The sequence below is a fragment of the Mastigoproctus giganteus genome, chromosome 4, assembly GCF_048544385.1.
Source record: "Mastigoproctus giganteus isolate SK-2022 chromosome 4, ASM4854438v1, whole genome shotgun sequence".
NCBI classification, from domain to species: domain Eukaryota; kingdom Metazoa; phylum Arthropoda; class Arachnida; order Uropygi; family Thelyphonidae; genus Mastigoproctus; species Mastigoproctus giganteus.
In genome coordinates this window covers 110,372,758-110,395,560 of record NC_143578.1, presented here as the reverse complement: position 1 = coordinate 110,395,560, position 22,803 = coordinate 110,372,758, and the positions used below count along the sequence as shown (strand labels likewise).

At 35.5% G+C, this 22,803-nt stretch overlaps 1 protein-coding gene across 1 annotated transcript in view; it reads right to left on the bottom strand.

The window, feature by feature from the left end:
• Positions 1 to 22,803, bottom strand: part of unc-13 (protein unc13 homolog) — a 1,321,962-nt gene that overhangs the window by 546,578 nt on the left and 752,581 nt on the right. The window contains exon 22 of the mRNA XM_090372343.1: positions 12,813 to 12,928. Within this exon, the coding sequence (XP_090228469.1) occupies positions 12,813 to 12,928 (116 nt within the window). The remainder of the gene's footprint in view (positions 1 to 12,812; positions 12,929 to 22,803) is intronic.

The following is a 22,803-nucleotide window of genomic DNA, read 5'->3' as shown; positions in this document are numbered from 1 at the left end:
GGAACAAGTTCAGAGAAGGGCAACAATATTAGTGAATGGAACAAAGGGTTTCTCTTATGAAGAAAGGCTTAAGTTTTGCAAAATATAGTGTCTGGAGACTAGACACCTGTGAGGTGATTTTATTGAGGTATATGTATAAAGCCTTGAATGGTTTGAGCATGCTCAGTGTGGATGGGATTCCTCCTCCTGCTCAGAATAATCACCTGAGAGGGCATAAATTCAAATTGAGGAAAAACGGTTGTAGGATAGATGTGCAGAAGTGTGCCTTTAGGTGGTTGATTGGTGGAACAAACTTCCACCTGTTGTTGTGGAAGTTGATAGCTTAAACAGATTCAAGGCAGAACTTGACAAACATATGGAATGAATGGATGGGTGAAATAAGGGTTTCTTTTTTTTATATAAGCTTGCTTTCTTGCACCATACTTTTGCTAATGCTACTGTTTAAAAAAACTTGAATTCATCTTTTCATTTTTTTTGATTTGTATAGTTAACAGGGATTGACAATGAGAGTTAGTTTAAGGTTATGGCACGGATGAATTTGAATATGCCAGTACTGCCATTCTCTCCTTGCTTTGTTTATAACCAGAAGCTGATTTTCTTTTCTAGCTAAAAGTGTTTTGGATGTGAGCATTTTATAATTCAAGCCTGTTTCATAATCACAATTGTAAATGTGATTGCAATTCAAATTTTCCTCTTGAATAATTTTTGATAATTTATCAGTTCCTATTTCTTCCACACTAGCTGATAATTTTTCCTCAGTGATGTTCAGATTTCTAATCCCAAGCCTTTTTTCCCCAAAGATTGAACCAACCAATACTTCCGGTAAATTGTTCTTCCCCTTCATTAAAATGCTTTTGAAATTCTAAGGCCTTAGCCTCTAAAATCGGGCTTCCTTTGTCTCTCTCTCTCTCATCTGTGTGAACCACAAAAAAAAAAAAAAAAAAAAAAAAAAAGAGCTTCAGAAGTTTGTTCAAATTCTCCTTTTTCAATTGTTTTTCTCCTCCAATTTTCACTATCACATTTAGATGCTCTTTGCATACCCCATTTTTCAATTTCTGCTCTCTTTCTCCTCCAGTCCCTCCCTACAGTCACTTTACGAACACCTAAGCCACTAGACACTTTTTTTATTGTTTCTCCTTGAAAAAAGCATTTGATTGCATTCAACTTCATGTCTAAAGACAACACACTTTTGTTTTCCACTCATAGCTTACACAGATGACAAATAAAAAAATATGGAAAATTTGAGAGTAAAATATTTCAATTTCTTCTCTCTTTCACCTACAGTCACTTCACCAACACCTAAGTCACTAGCCACTTTTTTTTTTTATTCTTTCTCCTTGATAAAAACGTTTGATTGAATTCAACTTCATATCTAACGACAACAATACGCTTCCGTTTTCCACTCATAGCTTACACTGACCCTAATAACACAGATGACAAATAAAAAAAATTTAAAAATTAGAGTAAAATTTTAAAATCTTTTTTAATAAATCTTTAAAATTAGGGAGTAAAATGTCACGAAATCAACAAACATAAAAGATCAGCATGGCTCAACAGTCAATTGGTGTGAGTTCCTGCTCTGCACTGAACAACGTACTCGTCTTTGATGACAAGGTATATACAACTTTTTGACAATTCACCTCGGACAACATGGAACCTCGTGGTTAATTGGGACTACTGTATATTGTAAACTGTAGATCACTAAGTATCAGCCAAATGGGGTGGGTAGGCAGGCTTCAAATTTTAACTGCATAGTTCAGAAGTAATATTTTTCTCCTGAGACTGAGTGGAAGTTCATGGGACTCGACAAAGACTGTATAGGCAATTTTCTACAAGCATATATAGCAATCCTGAGGGTAGAATGTTGAACAGAGGCAAGATTTGCTAGTATGCTTCTCCCTAGCAGAATACACTGGGATGCTGTAATTAAGACAAGAACTAATTATAACTCTATATAAGTGAAGTAAGGTGTAATAATTTGCACCTCATGTTGTAGAAGAAACAACTAAGTATGTTTTTTTTTTTTTTTTGCAAGTAATCTGTAGATGGTTAATGCATTCTAAGAAGTTCAACTTAATATAAAAAATCAGACCAAGGAGGCAAATGCTATTCACAACCAAGATAGGATGATTTGTTAAGTGTAGCACTGGATCAGGATGTATCTTCCTTTTCTTACAAAAGCATATGACTCTAGATGTCTGATAAGACAGTTGATAACCATTCTGTACCATCCATAGCTCAATATTATTAAGATTTGGAGTTGCCTCTTGAAGTTCAAATTCTGCGAACTGTAAGAAACAGTTCAGATCATTGGCATAGAGGTATGAGTTTACAGTGTTGGGAAATTTTTTGATCATATGATTTATTCTTATTGCCTTTTGGGACTTTTTTCCCTCGTATACAGATTTGTGAGAGGACTTGCTGATAGTGAAGTTCAAAGAAATTATGCTGAAGGAAGTTTTGCATTAAATATGATAAGTGCCCTGTCAGATCAAGGAAATGAAGGTCTTTTAAGATACTCGAATGCCATGTTATGTCAAAGGCTTTCTCTATGTCAAGGTATACAATAACAAGATGCTTGTTCAAATAAATACATTCCTGATATTTGTTTCAGCTTTGACCATGAGATCCAGGGTTTTTTTCCTGAAGCCACATTGATTATTCGAGATTTGATTTTGAGAATCAAGAAATCATATCAGTTGATGGGTGGTATCATCAGTTGACGGGATATTATATATATATATATATATATATATATAAAATAAAATAAAAAGAGTGTGGAATAGACTACACTCGGTTTTTTTCTTTTATTTTTTTTTTTTTGCACTATTATAATCCTCGTTTTTCCACCAATAATACATGATTCTAGGGATGACTGACTGTGATAGTGGGATGGCAGTAGATGCAGCTACTAGTATTTGTTTCTTATTGTGGTTAGTGACTGTGTCCAATAGGACATGATTTCATGATGTAATCAACAAAGGATATATGAGACGTGTATTTTGACAATCTGTCTTGGAAAATTTCATTTTATGCAATTTTCTGAGGTTATGGAGTGTCCTGTTTGAATTTTACATATTAATGGGTACTGATCACTACTGAGAAGATCAAGATCTGTCTAGTCGATACTAGGAAAGAGGGTCGAAGAGTAGACAGAAAGAGATCTATTGCAGAGTTTGTTCCTGTAGGGAGATGGATTCAAGTTGTTGAGCCAGCATTTAGTATGCTTAGATTTTATCATTCAACAAGCATTTCAATGAATTTTTCTTGTCCATCTGCATTGAGAGAACCCCAACAATGGAAGGTGTAAACTGAATTGGCCCAATGCACAAAAATGGGTTGGCAACTGCAGATTAAGATCTACAAGTTCATAAACGGTACAAGGATGACTGTATGGCAGGTAGATCAAACCAAGTGTCAAAGTAATGCCAATCACTAGACATGAAGCAACAGCTACAATGGAGATTTTTAAAGGACGCATTTGCAATGGACTCATGAATCTAGGAGTATGGCTACTACTCAATGAGCATTATCTGTAACACGTTTGTCTTGTCAAAAGAGAGTATAATTTTTTATTGAGGGAGATACCTGAGGTTTTAAATATGTCTTCCATAAAACAGATGCCAACTGGATTATAATGCTTAATTATCTTATGAATGCCATCAATATACTGCAGCTAAAGCCTTCTCGGTAAACAGATGGTGCGTGTTATCAGTAGTGGCAGTAAAAGTCGATAACGATGTATTGATTAGTTTTATCTCATTATTAAAAGCAGATTATAGGAGTTCATGAGTGTAATGCCTCTGCAGCTGAAATTTATTTACAGATACACCCTCCAGACTCTCTCAGTCTTAGGGTGTACCCATAAGTAATTTTCTTACTTCAGAAGCTTTAGCTGCAGTATATTGATGGCATTCATGATCACATATGATCATGAATGCTATAAGTAGATCACATATCCATATTTTAGCATTAAATCAGCTCACACACCAACCATAAGTATTTACTGTAACTAAAATATTTACAAATTAAAATAAATAAATATTTACAAAAACTGCTATTATATTAAATTAAATTATATACATGTAAAAAAAAAAAAAACAAAAACATTAAAACTGTGATAAAATCCTTGAGATAAAATACGCTAAAATAAACCGGATTAAAAGCGATAAAAAATCTCTGGAGCTTTCGGAAGCATCGGCTTCCTTCCTCAGCAGTAACAAAACTTCCTGCAGCATGTCCATATATAACAGGCTCACGGTACTTATACACGTGGTGCAGTCGGCGCATGGTCTGAACTGGAAGCGGAAATAGCTCGGGAACGTGTTAAGCAAAACCGTTCATCCGTACACCTCTGTCCCTATTCATAATATTGTGGTCGGATGAACAGATTCGTAGACTCTCGAGCCATTTACGGTTCTAGAACCCATGCGCTCGATCCACGATAACCGCATCCTCTGGGGAGATTTGATGCTGCTTCTCCCAAAAATGTTCGGCCACAGCAGACTTATTGTAATCAGCGGTTTTTATAGCATTTGTATGCTCCTTATATCCAGACGATCCTTGAGCCGTCGTTTTGTCTCGCCCACATAACATTCACCACAATCCGGGCATTTTATCCTGTATACTACTCCACTACTCAGGTCCTTTGCTATTGGGTCTTTTACCTGAGACAACACTGTGTGCAACCTCCGCCCGGGAAGTTGCACACAGCGTGTTTTATAACCCCGCAAAACTCTAGCGAGATGCTCGGTAACGCCCGGATAGTAAAGAATGTATGCGGTAGCCACAGGAACAAATGGTTCCTGACGGTTAGACTCTATTCCTCTACAAAACCTGTCTATGATCCTCTGGGGGTATCCGCATTTTCTAAGGTCTGCTGTGACTCGTCTAATTTCACATTCTTTGTCCTCAGAGGTGGTGCAGTGTGACCCTGCTCTAACTAGTAGAGCTTTCACTACACTATTCTTATGCTGCCCAGCTTGTGCTGAACTATAATGGGTGTCATAGTCCAACTATGTCATAAAAGACAGTAAAGAATTTGTGAATTTCGTGAAAGATTTGATTGTAAATGAAAACGAGAACATGATTTCTTTTGATGTGGTATCACTATTCACATGCATTCCAATTAAACATGGAATATATTGTGTTAGAAAATCTTTGAGTAATGATGTCTCTTTGGGTAATAGATCGCTTTTAAATGTAGAGGATATTTGTTCGGGTGTGGAACTTTGTCTGGCCAGCACCACTATGATGTACCAAGGTGTTATGTACAAACAGGTTCACGATTCAGCCATGGGATCTCCTATTAGCGCCATCGTGGCCAATCTGGCCATGGAGGAGTTAGAGGACAGGGTTTTTAGTGGATGTCAGTTTCCCATAAAGAAATGGAAAAGGTATGTTGATGATACCTTCACCGTGGTCCAAATGGGGAGAGAGGATGATGCACTCCATTGGCTTAATAGCTTCTCCCAATTTATACAATTTACCTCAGAGGTGGAGACAGGAGGTACCCTTACTTTCTTGGATGTACTGGTCTCTAGGATAGGCCCTAGACTCAAAACTTCTGTGTTTAAAAAACCTATGTGCAGAGGCCAGTACACCCATTATAGTTCAGCACAAGTTGGGCAGCATAAGAATAGTGTAGTGAAAGCTCTACTAAATAGAGCAGGGTCACACTGCACCACCTCTGAGGACAAAGAATGTGAAATTAGACGAGTCACAGTAGACCTTAGAAAATGCAGATACCCCCAGAGGATCATAGACAGGTTTAGTAGAGGAATAGAGTCTAACCATCAGGAACCGTTTGTTCCTGTGGCTACCGCATACATTCCTTACTATCCGGGCGTTACCGAGCATCTCGCTAGAGTTTTGCGGGGTTATAAAACACGCTGTGTGCAGCTTCCCGGGCGCGGAGGTTGCACACAGTGTTGTCTCAGGTAAAAGACCCAATAGCAAAGGACCTGAGTAGTAGAGTAGTATAGGATAAAATGCCCGAATTGTGGGGAATGTTATGTGGGCGAGACAAAACGACGGCTCAAGGATCGTCTAGGGGAGCATGCAAATGCTATAAAAACTGCTGATTACAATAAGTCTGCTGTGGCCGAACATTTTTGGGAGAAGCAGCATCAAATCTCCCCAGAGGATGCGGTTATCTTGGATCGAGCGCATGGGTTCTGGAACCGTAAATGGCTCGAGAGTCTACGAATCTGTTCATTCGACCACAATATTATGAATAGGGACAGAGGTATGCGTATGCATCCTCTGTTTGAAAGTATCATCCTAAGTATGGATGAACGGTTTTGCTTAACACGTTCCCGAGCTATTTCCGCTTCCAGTTCAGACCATGTGCCGACTGCACCACGTGTATAAGTACCGTGAGCCTGTTATATATGGACGTGCTGCAAGAAGTTTTGTTACTGCTGAGGAAGGAAGCCGATGCTTCCGAAAGCTCCAGAGATTTTTTATTGCTTTTAATCCGGTTTATTTTAGTGTATTTTATCTCAAGGATTTTATCACAGTTTTAATGTTTTTTTTTTTTTTTTTTTTACATGTATATAATTTAATTTAATATAATAGAAGTTTTTGTAAATATTTATTTATTTTAATTTGTAAATATTTTAGTTACAGTAAATACTTATGTTGGTGTGTGAGCTGATTTAATGCTAAAATATGAATTTCCCCAACCTCAGAGGCCTTTTTCAGGACATATCCATATTATCCACTGGATGGATCTTCAGAATGCTTTCGGTTTCATATTGCCTGGAAATTTCAGTGACATCCACAAGGAAGGAGTCAATGTGCTTCTTGCTAACAGGATCTGTGTTTTCTGTTTGCACATCTTACAGGAGATATATAGGCAGCTGGTGGTATCATGGCTGGTGTGTTGTTAGCCCTATTTGAAATCGGTTGCTGTGAGGGCTGAGGAACAGAAGAGAGTAAAGACTGAGCCCATTAGCAATTGATGTATCAGTCTGAACTGATACTGAATGAAGTTACTGAGAAGCTTCAGCATACATATGTCTTGGCATCTGCTGTTGTAACCGCTTTCTTACTTCAGAAAATGAGACTTTTTCTGTCTTGTATTTCTTGATTTTTTCCCTGTATTTCCACTGTTCATAAGTTTTAGAAAAGGCAGGATAATTGCCATTATAACTGGGGCAAAGTGAAGACTAGGCATTAGAGCTGGGGTGGGCAACAGCCGGCCCGCGACGATGTTGAATCTGGCCCCCTCGGTAAATGCATAAATATAGAAAATCCATACCTGACTACACTCGCTGTAAACGTTCGGCTTAATTCGGTTCAATCGGGAATCGCGGCCAGTACAACAGTAACCAAGTGATTCTACGCAGCGTCAAAGAGTTATTTCCTAATTATTATTGTAGCATCGATCGAACGAAGTTCCTTTGGGTTTGACTTCTTATTGAAAAAAATAATATTGGTGCGAGATATTTTATGTTTTATGCCTTTTCTAATTATTACAATTTTTAATTTAATATAATTTATAGCCCATAAAATGAGCCAATTAAAAAAAAAAAAAGAAAAATTGATGCCGAATGCCGCATTTTCGATGATAATTGGACATTCAGATATTTTTTTTAAAAATACATTAATAATTTGGTAATTCAAGTAATATAACATTTTTTTAGGTTCTGATTTTTTTTATTAAATCGTTCAATCTATTCCGGCCTGCATCATGATGTGAAAATTTCATTCGGCCCGCATCATGATACGAAAATTTCATTCGGCCCGCTGACGAAAAAAGTTGCCCACCCCTGCATTAGAGTCAGCTTCAGAACACTGCTTTGATTGACAATTAGACAATATTGAGTCACATCAGCAGACCATTTGATAACATCTTATTGGGTTTGGAATATATGGGCAAATGTGACAGTTCAAAGACTCGGCTTTCACTGAGCAAGGTAGGTTTGGTGAGCTAAATGTTAATATGATGCTGCAAGCTGGAAGAATCTTGCCATCTTTTTTTCAGCATAATTCTTTTTGCCTATGTGGCCTTCTGATCCTGCAGTTCCTGGACAGTTTCTTCTTCTTCTTCTGAGACATTCATTAGGTCCCATTCTGAGATTACATATTTAGAGCTATCGAGTATGGAACATGGGGACACATTAATTGGAAATCCACTAAATGAGGTCAGTTTTTTTTGGAGCTGGTGGCCTCAAACAGTAGGTTGCCAGCAATGCTTTCAAGACGTTTCTGTGTGAAAAATAGTGATACTGTCTACGGTTTGTTAAAGAATGCAGAATCAGGAAACTTGGATATTAGACTAAGGTAAAGAAAGCAAACATGAGAACCAGAGGAAAACTTACCGGGCAAAATTGTTTCCCACTAGCAGTTTCTCCCTGCCTTCTCAGTAAACAGATGGTGCATGTTATATCAGTAGTGGCAGTAAAAGTCGATAACGATGTATTGATTAGTTTTATCTCATTATTAAAAGCAGATTATCGGAGTTCATGAGTGTAATGCCTCTGCAGCTGAAATTTATTTACAGATAGACCCTCCAGACTCTCTCAGTCTTAGGGTGTACCCATAAGTAATTTTCAGCCGCGAAGGCATTACACTCATGAACTCCGATAAGCTGTTTTTAATAATGAGAAAAAACTAATCAATACAAAGTTATCGACTTCTACTGCCACTACTGATAACATGTACCATCTGTTTACCGAGAATTCTGGGAGAAACTACGGTAGCGGGAAATGATTTTGCCTGGTAAGTTTTCTCGAAGTTTCCCATGTTGGCTTTCCTTACCTTCGCTGGATATTCTATTCAGGTAGCATCCATCCTCAAATCCTTTGGATTTTTTTTAAGTCACTACACATTTATACAAATCCACAGAATTTGGATTTTCAGTTTTAATTGGTGGAAAATTGTTGCAGTCCATGTTTTGCTCCTTTTGGTGCTGGGGGTTAGCTTTACAATCCAGGTTTTTGGACCTACTATGGGGAGTAATGCCACAAAGTGATCAAGTGACTGAGTTAGTTTGTTAGAACTGTTAGAAGAAGAAACAGAAAGATGGATTTCCTTGCTGAACCTCTCTTCTTATAATGCAAAAAAGCTATTCTAATATATAAATAAAGAAAATGGTAGTTGAAACAAAGTATAATCCATAATGCTTTGAGGAACACAGAAACCACTTGGCCAAGGAAGGCAGAGGGAGCCTTCTCAGCTAATGGTGATTTGTGTAAAATATTAAGTTAGGAAGTAAGAAGAAAAACTTTTGGTTTGGATACTAGGAAGAGAAATGACACACTTCAATGCACATGAAAATCCACTGGTATGTTGTGACCATTTCCAGGAAAAAACAGATGACAACTAATGAATTGGCTGCTCCAGCTATGAACATTTTAAAACACATAAATCTAACTCTCCTTGAAATAATTCCTCAAAAATTCTAAGTCAACTAGCAAAGAATCTATCCATATTCTATTATTTAATAATAATGAATTAATTTATATTTGTTTTGTCTTTTAAATAAAATTTTGTTCAAATGGTAAAGAAATATCTCAAAAACAAACAAACAAAAAAAAAAAAAAAAAAAAATATATATATATATCATCATCTTCAATATCAAATATTGCACTATGGAACACATTTTCAAAAACAGGTTCTGTCTACTTGCATTTCTTGGTGTATTATTAATGAATTTGGATATGGCGACTCTGAATATGGACTTAATTTTTAGGTAGCACCAATAGTTTGCCCAAAAATGAAATAAAAATAATAATATACAAATTTACTGACAATGTTTAACTTCTATATAGAATAGATTATTAATCTCTGCTACAAGTAAACAAGAACCTTAAAAAACAAAAATCACAAATTAAGACACTCCTCAGGTTAAACAACAACAACAAAAAAAAAAAATCCTAAAATACAACTGAACTTCAGTCTCCTGTAGTCGGCATGATCATTCTGAGCCAGAAGCAGACATAGTCACACACCATGGCACCTTGTGTCCATTGACTAAATAACTCATGGAATCTCTCTCTATGTTCCTTCCCAACATAATCCAGATATGTGGTGTGGAAAAACCAAGGTGAGAATGAAAGTAATGGAGCCTGACTGATATTCTTCATGCCACTTTTGCAGAATTTTAATCAACTTGTCTATTTTTTTTTGTACTTTCACTCTTAACATTACACAAAAAAGCCATTTGTTTTTAGGAGCATTAGCAACAAAGGACATATTGCTGTGGGGATATACGGTGGTCATTCCCTGACCTTTCTGCATCCTCCACATTTGGTGGGCACAGGCTCGATCACCAAAAGGCAAAATGACTGCCAGGCACTTCAATCAGTTTAAGTCATTTTGTCTTCAGGTACTCGTGATGTCAACTTCTGCTTTATGTGGACCCATAAATATGCCACCTTTCAGACAATTTTGGAAACAGACTATATATGCTTCTAGGTATTACACTGAAGATAGAATACATTAAAAAACAGCTTGATCAGTCCCAACTTGATAGGAAGAGGTGGAAGCAAGACTTTTTCTTGGAACCAAGGAATTGTTTACTAAATTATATGCACCAAGTTGCAATTCTGGCAGAATATTCTCTTCTGCTATAGTGCTAATCTACTGTCCTGATGTTCCAGAGGCAGAGAAAGCAAGAGAACTTAGTGAAACCTATTTGCAAACCCCAAAGGAACACAGTATCTTGAAATCCACAGAGATAGGACTATTTATGCTGGTCATATGTAATCTTCTCAAACAAATATTTCACATTTTTGTAGTCTTCTTTAATATAAACAGTCTGCAATATGAATCAATGCATGTACAGCATCACTGCAAAGCAATGGCATTCCCCCCCCCCCCCCACACACACAGCTTTCAAACATTTGCTGGAACCATCTATGAAACTTCCTCTGTATTATGCCCCAATACCAATTTTTTTTTTTAAGATCGAAGCAAAACAGTTCTAAAGGGATCCTGCAACAGTATAAAAGCATAAGTGACTTATCTTTTGGGGTATGTGGAAGTCACACAGCTGAGATCAGTAAATCTCTTTTGAAGAAGATGTTAAGAGCTCTATATTAGATTTAACCTAAGTTTTTCACTAAGTCATGTAATCCTTGCTGATAAGGAAAATGTAGTGCCTTACTTGAAAGGCTTATGAGGAGAATCCCAATCATCCTGTTAACCAGCTTCACATCCAATTTTGAAAATTCTTCTCTACAAGGGTGATGGAAATTGGCGGGTTTTCACTGTGTGATGCTATAATAGAGGATGGTATGTTGGGATATATTACAGCTTTTTGATCTGCATATGCTTTAAACTTTGATATATCCAACGTACAAAAGCAGCAGTTGTTGTGATGGTTTGTTGACCCCCCCCCTCCAAATTCAAATTTAGCAAAATTCATACACTTATGACTACCACAAAACTATCCCTGTAATGTTGACCTGAAATTATCACAATAGAAATGGAATGCCAACAACTTGTCTTGATTATCCAGAGGCATTGTATCCACAAACCTAAAATGAGTCTGAAGATAACATACACCGTCATTTGGTAGCTAGGAAAATGAACACAAAAAAAAAAAAAAAAAAAAAAGAAAGAAAAAATTTAAAACAATAGGTGCTATGTTTCAAAATCATAAACGATTCAACTACTGTAAAAAATACTGACAATTGAGAAAAATAAAGAGGACCATTGGATCAAGCACACAAAACAAACACATAACAAACAGTTCATTATAAACAAACAATTTTCTGTAACATCTGTTGTACACAAAAATTATGTAACCGATCATTATGTCAATTTATATAATTAAGTAATAATTACTAAGTACCCAAACATGCAAAAAGGTGCAGTAGAAATGGCTATTTTATCTAATATATATTATATTGGATTTATTCTATTCTGAATATAGGAGAGTGTCATGACTGCTCATGATATATTAAGAAATCAGCATTTATTAAACAATGGGGTTATATCAATTATATAAAGGAATTATCACTTTACGAGCGTGCTAGGAACAAATTAACTCGTAAAGCCAGAAAAACTATTTTTAAAAATAGTTAAGCTACATCTGGAGTAACAAATACAAAATTGGAAACATCTGTTTTTAACAAATCCATGCCATTTGTTAAAGGGTGCAGAGAAGAGCAAACAAGCTTAGCTGAGGGTAAGAAAGGATATTATTACAAAGAAAGACATGAGTTCTGTAAATTTCTGTCTCTATAAACTGGCATCTGTGTAGTGACCTAACTGAAGTGTATATGGCTTTATGGGTTAAGTATACTAATCACTGATGGCATCTTTATTCTTTCTCAGACAACATATGCATTTAAAAATTTAACATAAAGCAACAAATGATGGCTGCACAAAAGACATGTGGAAACTCACATTTAATCAGAGAGTACACTCCAACTAGTACCATGGAAGTGGGCAGTTTCAATAAATTCAAAAAAGGATTGGACAAATTATTAGAAGGAATGTGAAAATGATCTGGGTAAAGTTATATTTCTATTTTATTTATTTATCATTACTTTTTTTTTTATGGGCAACCGAATAAGTTTTTGCTTCTTTTCATTATTTTGGCAATACTAATAGAAACTAGTGAATAGTGAAAACATGTAAGAACTAAGCAGTAGAAATGAACAATTTATTTAAAAATTTATTTGCAATTATTCTATTCTAAATATAAAAAAAACTGGCATGACTGCTCAGAATATATTACAGAACAAAGCATTTCAAACCCTGCTTTCATAAGTAAACACTCTGTAGGATAAAATTTGCTTTGCTTAGAATAGAACACAAAGTTTAGATGATAACAGTAATAGAAAGCAATTTACCTCATGCAAACATGTGTACTGGACATGATATGGTGCTACTTTCTCTTCTCCTTTGATCTCTACGCTGATATGCAATCGAATTGCACCAGATACAGCAGATTTGTCCGTCCTCTTCTCTGTACCATAAAAATGTCTTAAGAATTAATTTCAACTTGTGATAAATTCATTTTTTTTTTATATGTTATGAAAAATCAAATACAGAAGATTATCAAACTAAAATGAATGACATACACAGTGACAGAAGAGCAACATATAAAGGGTATGATAAAGTCTTTGCCACTTAAAAAAAAAAAACAGGGAGTAGTTTCTCCTGCATTTTTTTCTGATTTTACGAGTTAATTCGTTCCAAGCATGTGCTCGTAAAGCGGGAATTTATTTCCCATAGATGTAATATTACATTTATTTCCCATAGATGTAATATTAAAAACAGGGGTTACATTCTCAACCATGCAATTAATTAGCTAATTAGTTTATGTATAAAAATGATAGATTTATCCAAAGAAATAAAACTCAGATTGTAAAATCAATCAAATTATAATAATAAAGAAATTATTTATGGTTTACAAACGTTAAACAATGTTTTTTATTCTTCATCATCATCATCATCATCAATTAAATGCACACTCGTTGATCACTCATTGTTGGTTTGTTGGAAGCAAGAGGAGTCATCTTCTTCAGAAATGCATCAAGAGGCCTTTGTTTCCAAGATAGTCTTCTCTTTTTGTTATAAATTTCATGATAGTATGCATAAGCATTTTATAAATCTGTAGCAACTTTCCTAGTATGCTCAAAATTTGAATCGTGTGACTCGAAAATCTCAATTGCTTTTTCTGTGTTGAAAAGCCTCATCTAGCCCCTTGAGCGTGAAAGAACAAGCAGGAGTTCAGTTGTTAAATTTTCTTTTTCCTCAGCTTTTTCACATTTTGCTATTTGAAAGAGGCCTTCATTGGTGAGCTCTCCATTGTGTGCCTGAAGCAGATCAATGACATCAGTTGAAGAAACATCAAACTGCAATCGGTTAGCAATAGTAACGACTGCTTCTGTTTCATTTTGTACCATCTCTTGTGGTTCTTGATATTCAAAATTATCAATAAATTGAGCACGCAGTTTATCCCAAACACCCTTCATGTTCTTCTCTGTAATTTTGTCCCAGGTTCATTGTATTATTTTAATTACATCTAAAATATGGAATTCTTTAAGAGTTGGACCTTCCTCCTTATCAGTTGCATTAATTAGCATGTCAAATGTTTCCCAAAGATAACGCACTTTAAATGTTGAAATAATGCTCTGGTTCATTGGCTGAAAAAGTGGTGTTATATTTGGTGGGAAAAAATTTTTTTTTAACATTAGGGTGGTGGTGTTGCAGAAATGGTGAGTGGCCAGGTGCATTATCTAAAATCAGAATCAGCCAAAAAGGAATATTATTATCTTCACAATATTGTTTTACTTCAGGCACAAAGTAATGCAAAGACCAATCTTGGAAAAAAAGGAATGAAGAGAAAATTCTGAAAATTTATTTATGTTTTTTATATGATTGAAGATTTCAGTGAAGGGAAAACACATTTTACCATAATAACATAAAAACCCACACAATTCCAGCTATCAGTATTTTTGCAAATGCAATAACATTGAGTTTACTACCCATTTATAATAGATTACACTAACAGAAAGCCTAATAAACCGGAAGTGCAAATTGTTTTTATTGTTTTATGGTCATTAACTCCAGAAACGTGCTTTAGAAAAATATCATAAAGGTATTCAAAATTTATTCTTGTAACAGAACATAATTATGATAACGATGAAAGTATAGTGCATTTTAATGATTTGAATTAGCAACTAATACAATTTTAATTATATAAAAATAGTCTTTTAGAGAGATAAATAGCTTAGTTATATAGCAAAAATTTCAACTTCTGAAGTCTTGGAACGAATAACCAAAAAACAATGTGTTATTGGGTTCACATCATGATATTTTGGTGCCTCTGGAACGGATTAATACGATGGTGCCTCTGGAAGGAATTAATATGATGGTGCCTCTGGAACGGATTAATATCGTAAAGTGGGGATACACCATATTGTTTTGTATTGTAATGAGCATATGCAGTATTTATGAATGTTTAACATTATTTTTTTGCAATTAATGTTCATATTTTTGATTTTGTTGATACCTGAAGAAAAAACAAAAAAAAAAAAAAAAACTCATAAACCTGGGAAATCATAAAGCAGGAACTGCCTGTATAAGCAGTGTGGATAGTATCTTCTGCTACTCTTAGCACCACTATCTGTGTTAATAATACATTACTGAAAGAGAAAATACTTTAACCTACATTTAATTAATTGCTCAACCAAGCATTCATAAAATTTTTTATAAAGATTTAAAAAATTAATAAATCAGAATAACTACTGGTTACAGCTAACAAACATTACAAGTTTCAGTCTGACAATTTCAGAACTTCCTCCTGTGGTTTATAACAAACAAATTAAGCAAACAAAGCCTTATAGTATTCTCTTTTATTCATGGATTTGTGCATCACTTGGGTATGAATCACATGATGTCTGAAGAAAGAGTATTCTCTTCAAGTTGTATTCAAGTGAGAAGCTGGGAAGGCGGGGATAAAATCCCCAAATGGTTGGAATGGTGAATTTATTGTTCCAAGGTATGGGGATAACTAGCTTGAGGCCAAAGCACTACAGACTGGCTGCCGTAGAGATTAAAGAAGAGATGTGGGTGCCACATCTCTCACACCTGCATTAGTACAGAAGACAGAAAGCAATGTACCATCGCTGAGCAGTCAGAAAGAGAACTGCATATTCAGATGAAAAAAACAGCTGGATATTCATAAGGTGGGAGCTTCATTTCAAGACATTTATGGCAAACAGCACCCTTGAAAATATAAAAAGCAATTAATGGAGGTTAACCAACTTTACCAATGAATTGGTCCAAAGATGGGTAACATAAGCCAATATATCACCAGCAGATTGACACTGATAAAATCTATATTGGAAATCATTGATCAGATGCAGGGTTTCATATAGTTAAAAAGTTCACAGTTGATAGATATCTTTTTACTTTGGAAACAGTTGACTAAAGTGCAATGGGGAAATAACTGGAACAGTGAGATTTGTATTCCTTATAAGGAACTGACTGGATATGAGATAAAAACACCAGCGAAATAATAAAGTAAAAAGGCAGCACAGAACAGGTGCACAACTTAGGAACATTTATTTTGAGATCGAGAGGAGATATTCTGAACAAACTTTCTTGGCATTAAAATGATTCAGAATTCTAAAATCCTTCTGTCAAAGACCACAGAAGAAATGAGTGAAATGTACTGGGCAGGCGGTGGTTTACCAAGATTGTCAATAGGAGAGTTAGATGAAAGGTAAAATGTTACTAAATCAGCTTTATCTTTAGTCAGAATGCAACGGGGGTAGGAGTACAGACAGAACAGAAGTTGCAGCCAATACCTGCATTCAGAAAACAAAAGATAGATAAAGGACAAGATTTTCAGAAGGATAAAAACAAAAAAAAAAAAAAAAAAAAAAAGGATTTCATTCCTAAAAGAATAATTTCACTGATATGAACTGAGAAAGTCACATCAGATGACTTTAACACTAGAACTGCTGGCTAGCAAAAATAACTGAAACCATTTCTGAAGGTCATTTTGACCACTGTGCATAAAAGAGATGCATAAAAAGTTAAGTTGTGCTTTCAATATTTTATTATAAGCACTGATATAAAGTAACTGGCAAGTGTTATGCTTATGGTAATACACATAAAAGTAATATTTCTGATAGCAAATCTCTGAACAGAAATCTTTTCTTTTGTCTAGAAAATAAACAAAAGTTTAAAAATTAATTTTCACAATTTAAAAAAATTAGTTTTTCAACAGTTCCTATATACTTTCCACATAAGTGCTTTTTACACACGATGCATACTTGTACAGTTTTGCAATGCTTACAAGCGATGCAATAAATATAATCATAATCTTGAGTACACTTCATGTATGAAGTGTATCTCAAGATTATAACATTTTTATTTGATTTGGCCTGATATTTGTCAGCATGCAATAATCAAGTTTGAAAACTGAAGTGGAATATAATTCTGCCTCGTTTTTCATGGAAGTTAGAACTTCTTTAAAAGCACGATTCACAGTTTCAACTATAGTAAATTTTTTTTTAAACTAATTTCTTTGCCAATTCAAAACTAGTAAAGAAGTTATCAGTGGCTACATTTCTACCTCAATTCAAAATTTGTAACATTAGATATTTGAAGTTATCTCAGCTGCCAACAAAAACTTTATATCAAATTTGTCTGGTTTTCGGCCATATAGGGTGAATTGGTATCTAGCTTTGGCTGGAAATAGCTGCTCATTTATTATATTTCTGACTAATTCTAATATATGATGTGATTTATTGCCTGGACATGTTATATGTTCATTTCACTTTATGACATTATCTATATAATATCGGTGTAAAAACACCATAGAAAACTCTTAAAGGAAAAACTTGATAGTAGTGTAAAAGATATCACTTCAACTGTATCTCATATTGTGCTCCTCCTTCGCAACAAGTTACCATGTATTGCACTACCTCGAATAAGTAATGGACTATTGTTATTTATTCTCAGACGGCACCGTTTCAAGGCTTGTTGGCCTTGAAACATGACAACCCAGTTGTGAAGATAATCCCACAATATGTGAGATGCCAAAAGGTGTATGCGATAATATTTAAGTAAGATTAAATGCAACAGGGCAACAGGGACTACTGAAGACATTAAATTATTGGTAGAAATATTATGCCCTGTTGCATTTAATCTTGCTTACTTTATGACATTGTAATTCATATGACTTTGAATCTGTATATCATATGAATCTATATATAATATAATATGCATGAATGTATTAAGTAGATTTGCCAGATTCTGGCTAGTAGCTGCTTGTTAATAAAAATGTAAAAAGTGCTCATCTATTCTAATGTTTGCTCCAGATATATAGCAAGCTTTACAGTTGTAAATAAATTTGTACATATTTCTGAAGCTAAAGCAAATTTATGACTTCCAAGATGCTCCTTACTTGAAGAATGTATGTTGAATCTTATGAACTGCTTAATTTCACAAAAGGTATGTGACAATGCATCATTAAAAATTGAGACCCCCATATAGTTGACCAAAAACTATCCAGTTCTAAATTTCTAGCACCATGCGAGCTAAAAGTACAGTAACAAGTTCATGAATGGATGTAGACCAATTATTACCTTTCAATTGACTTCATACTTCAATTTCGGTGCAGTTCTGTATGTGTTTTATCACTGAAGTGTCTATAAATAAACAAAACACATTTACCACAAATGATACATACATATTTTGTCTTGCATAAGGAGTTATGCAAGACGAAATGGCCCAGAGTTATCATGATTTATGTTCCTTTGTAGTACATGTCTGGCTGAAGGCCCACTAGATTTTATTACTTCCCACATGTGTCCAGATTTTTAAGTATGTTTGATGCCCACTGATAGACACACACAGTTTTTATGATTACGATGCTGTGTATTATCATTTAGTATTACTTGATGTACAGGCAACCCAGGTATAACACTGTACTTCTACAACACGGTTTTGCTCTAACACGATTGATAAATTGTGGCAATCCTTGCACAACACGGTACCAATATAACATGGTTTTGCTCTAACACGGTTAGAGCATTGCTGGAAACCTCGCATAACACCATATTTTTGAGCTTTTGTGCTTGGAAAAGATGGCTATTATGTTGGATGTAATTTTTCAATGTTTCCATTCTTTTTTGTAAATCCCCGCTGTTGACTCACTAATCGTTATCACCTTCGTGATACTGTATTTTTCTAAAGCACATTTCTGGACGTCACTAACCAAAAATCAATTTGCACTTTCTGTTTTATTGGTAATTTCTGTTGGTGCAATCTAATTATTAAACAGGTAGTAAACTGGATCTCATTCCATTTGCGATAGTACTGATGGGTGGAATTCTATGGATTTTCATGTTATTAGGTTGAATTGTTTCCCCTCCCATGAAATATTCAATTATAAAAAAAACATAAATTTCAAAAACTCATTACTCTGTATCTCACTTGCACATATTGTGTTTATTGCAACGTGCGTGCTGTGTTCTTTGTTATTAATTGCTTATTTTTAATGTTTTAAATTATTACACAAAAAAAAAAAAAAAAAAAGTCAGTGAACAGAAATATCAATTAGTTTAAATTTAAATAAAGCAATAATCTGGACCATAAAGAAAAATGAACAGAAAATTAGATCTCCTGTTGCTACAGGAGCTTTCATTTCCACAAATATGACACCTCGTTCCCAAGTGCTAATATTGAGAAAATGAAAAAAGCATTCAGTATTTGGACTGACGATAGCAGTAAAAAAAACGGATCCCATTAGACAGAAATGTAATTAAACGAAAGGCACTAAGCATTTATAACCATTTAAAATAAAATGGAGAATCTTCTGTTAACCTGGAATTTGTTAAGTAAAGGTTGGTTTGAGCAATTTAAAAACTGCTTCTCATTACATAACATAAGACTTGAAGGTTTAAGTGCATCGGTTGATAATGAAGCTGTCAAGAAGTATGCAAAGGAATTTCAAAAAATTATTGAAGAACACGGATACACACCCCATCAAGTTTTCAATGCCGATGAGAGAGAGAGAGGAATTTAGTGGAACAAAATGCCCAACAAAGTTTATTTCAAAAAATAGAAAGCTGTACCAGGTTTCAAGGCATCACAAGATTGTGTAACATTACTTATTTGCAGTAATGCATCAGGAGATTACATGATAAAACCTATGGTGGTTTATAGATCCTCTAATCCTCACGTAATGAAATGTGTAAATAAAATTGAGTTTACCCATATGTTTACCCACAAAAGCAATTTGATGCAAGAAAGCTGATTTATTTAAAGAATGGTTTCTAAATTGTTTTGTGCTAGCTGTGTAAAACTATTTAAAGTGGAAAAATATAGATTTAAAAGTTTTATTACTATTGGATAATGCACCAGAAAATCCAAAAGATTTAAGCCATCCAAACGTTGAAGCAATGTTCCTACCACCTAATACAACTCCTTTAATTCAGCCATAAAATCAAGACATTATATCTACCTTTAAAACTCATTCCATCAGAAAATTGTTACAATGGATTTTGGAAACAATTGATTCCAAATCTATTGAAGTAATGGAGGCATGGAAACATTTTTCAATTGTGAACAGTATCGGAATTATAGCTTTATTGCTCAAAGAAGTAAAACTGTCAACATTAAATGCATATTGGAAAAATGTATAGCCAGTCAGTTCATTCAGGTACTATGGTTGAACCAGCAGAAAATGGAATCAGTGCGATAGTAGAACTTGCTAAGTCAGTAGGGCTTCTGAAGACGTTTACGAATTGTTGTTATAAAAAGAAATTGCCGAGGTGGATTAGTGAAAATAGCATCAGAGAATGATAGCACAGTTGAAAATTCTGAAGTTACAAATTTTAGACAAAAAAATAATACAGGAAGGCATAAACTTAGCCAAGCATTTAGAATCTTATTTTTTGAATGCAGATTCTTTGACTGAAAGGAGCACAAAATTCAAAAGGGAGCTTGAAAAATGTTTAGTTCGATACCAAGAAATTTACAAAGCTTTATCAAGCAAAAGCAAACAAACCCAAATTACTGATTTTTTAAAGAGAGCAGAAGGTACAAGGAATCTAGATGCTGCAGAAGAAAGTTCAGAAGGTGGAGCTATTCTCCACCTTCTGAAGAACTGAAATCTCACTTCTGAAGGAAGAGGAAGAAAATAGTAGTAGTAGTGGCATGTGATGCAAGAAAGCAAGTGCATGAGCTTATGCAGAATCAGCCAAAAAAAAAAAATCCCACCATTCCCTCCAAATGCCTGTCCAGTTCCTCCTTAAATTTATTTAACCTATCAACTTCCACAACGACAGAAGGAAATTTGTTTCAGCAATTAACCACCCGCTGGCTAAAGGCAAATTTCCGCACATCTATTCTACATGTCTTTTCTTAATTTGAATTTAAGTCCCCTCAGGTTCGTAATATGAATAAGTGGAAGGATCCCATCAGAATTCAGCATGCTCAACCCATTCAAGGCCTTATACACCTCAATCAGATTACCACGTAGGTGCCTAGTCACCTGCCACTGCCATTTGCAGAACTTAAGCCTCTCTTGGTAAGAGGATCCCTTCATTCTCCTCACCAATCTCATTGCCCTTCTTTGTACACGCTTAAGCAAATCGACATCCTTCCTAAAATGAGGCCTCCAGACCTGTATGCAGTACTCAAGGTGTGGCCTGACCATTGCCTTATACAGATGGACAATCACCTCCTTTTCCCTGCTAGCAAAATTCCTATATATCATTGACAAAACCCCATGCCCTGCCTGGCAGCCTGTCTGCATTGTCAGAAAACTTCATATCTGACTGCACAATTACTCCCAGGTCTTTTTCATTTTCTACCACCTTAAGTGTACTACCACACAGTTGGTGCGTTTCTCTGGGGTTACTTTAGCATTACCATTAGTAGAGGCATTTGATGCAAGAAAGCAAGCTTATGCAGCATCAGCCAAAAAAAAAAAAAAATAAATAAATAAATAAAAAATAACCACTTCCACTTCACACCTCTGTTCGTTCAAAATACTTGTCCAGCTGTGCCTTAAACTTATTTAGGCTATCAACTTCCACGACAAGGGACTTCCACGACAAGGGATGGAAGTCTATTCCAGCAACCAACCACCCGCTGGCTAAAGGCAAATTTCCTCACGTCTATCCTACATCTGTCTTTCCTCAATGTGAATTTATGCCCTCTCAGGTGATTATTCTGAGCAAGAGGAAGAATCCCATCAGCATTGAGCATGCTCAAACCATTCAAGGCTTTATACACCTCTATCAGATCACCTCGCTGGTGCCTAGTCTCCAGACACTGTAATTTGCAAAACATAAGCCTTTCTTCATAAGAGCACCCCTTTGTTCCATTCACTAATCTTGTTGCCCTTCTCTGTACTCGTTCCAGCATCTCTACATCCTTCTTGAAATGAAGCCTCCAGACCTGTATACAGTACTCTAGGTGCGGTCTAGCCATTCCCTTATACAAGGGAATAATCACCTCCTTATCCCTGCTAGAAAAATTCCTATATACCATCGACAATACACCATGAGCTACTCTTGCAGCCCATCTGCACTGCTCAGAAAACTTCATATCTGCCTGCACAACCACCCCCAGGTCCCTTTCATTCTCTACCACTGTCAGTGTAGTACCACTGAGTTGATACGTAGCTCTGGGGTTGCTGTTTCCCATATGTAATACTTTACATTTGTCAATGTTAAACTTCATTTGCCACCTCTCAGCCCAACTGCTCAACCTTTCCAGATCCTGTTGCAGTAGCATAGTGTCAGTAGTGTCCTTGATAACCCTGCCAACCTTCGTATCGTCTGCAAACTTGGACATTAAGCTTCATATACCATCATCAATATCATTTATAAATACAGAAAACAATAACGGACCCAATACTGAACCCTGAGGGACTCCACTAATAACATTAGTCCACGATGAGCAGTGTCCATTGATTACCACTCTCTGTCTTCTCCCCCTCAACCACCCATTTATCCATAGCACCAATTTGCCTCCAATGCCACACTGCTCCAATTTGTGCAGTCTTCCATGTGCAACAGTATCAAAAGCCTTTCTGAGATCCAAGTATATAATATCAAAGTTATTCCCTGCATCCAGTTCTTTTGTGACTGCATCATAGTATCCAATCAAATTGGTCAGGCAAGACTTCCCCTTAACAAAACCATGCTGTGTCTGAGCTATAACTGAAGTCTTGTCTAAATGATCCTGCAGTGCTTCTTTAACCAGTGCCTCCATTAATTTTCCTGGAACAGAAGTTAAGCTCACAGGTCTATAATTACTTGTGTCAGCCTTTGATCCTCCTTTGTGAATTGGGGTCACATTTGCACA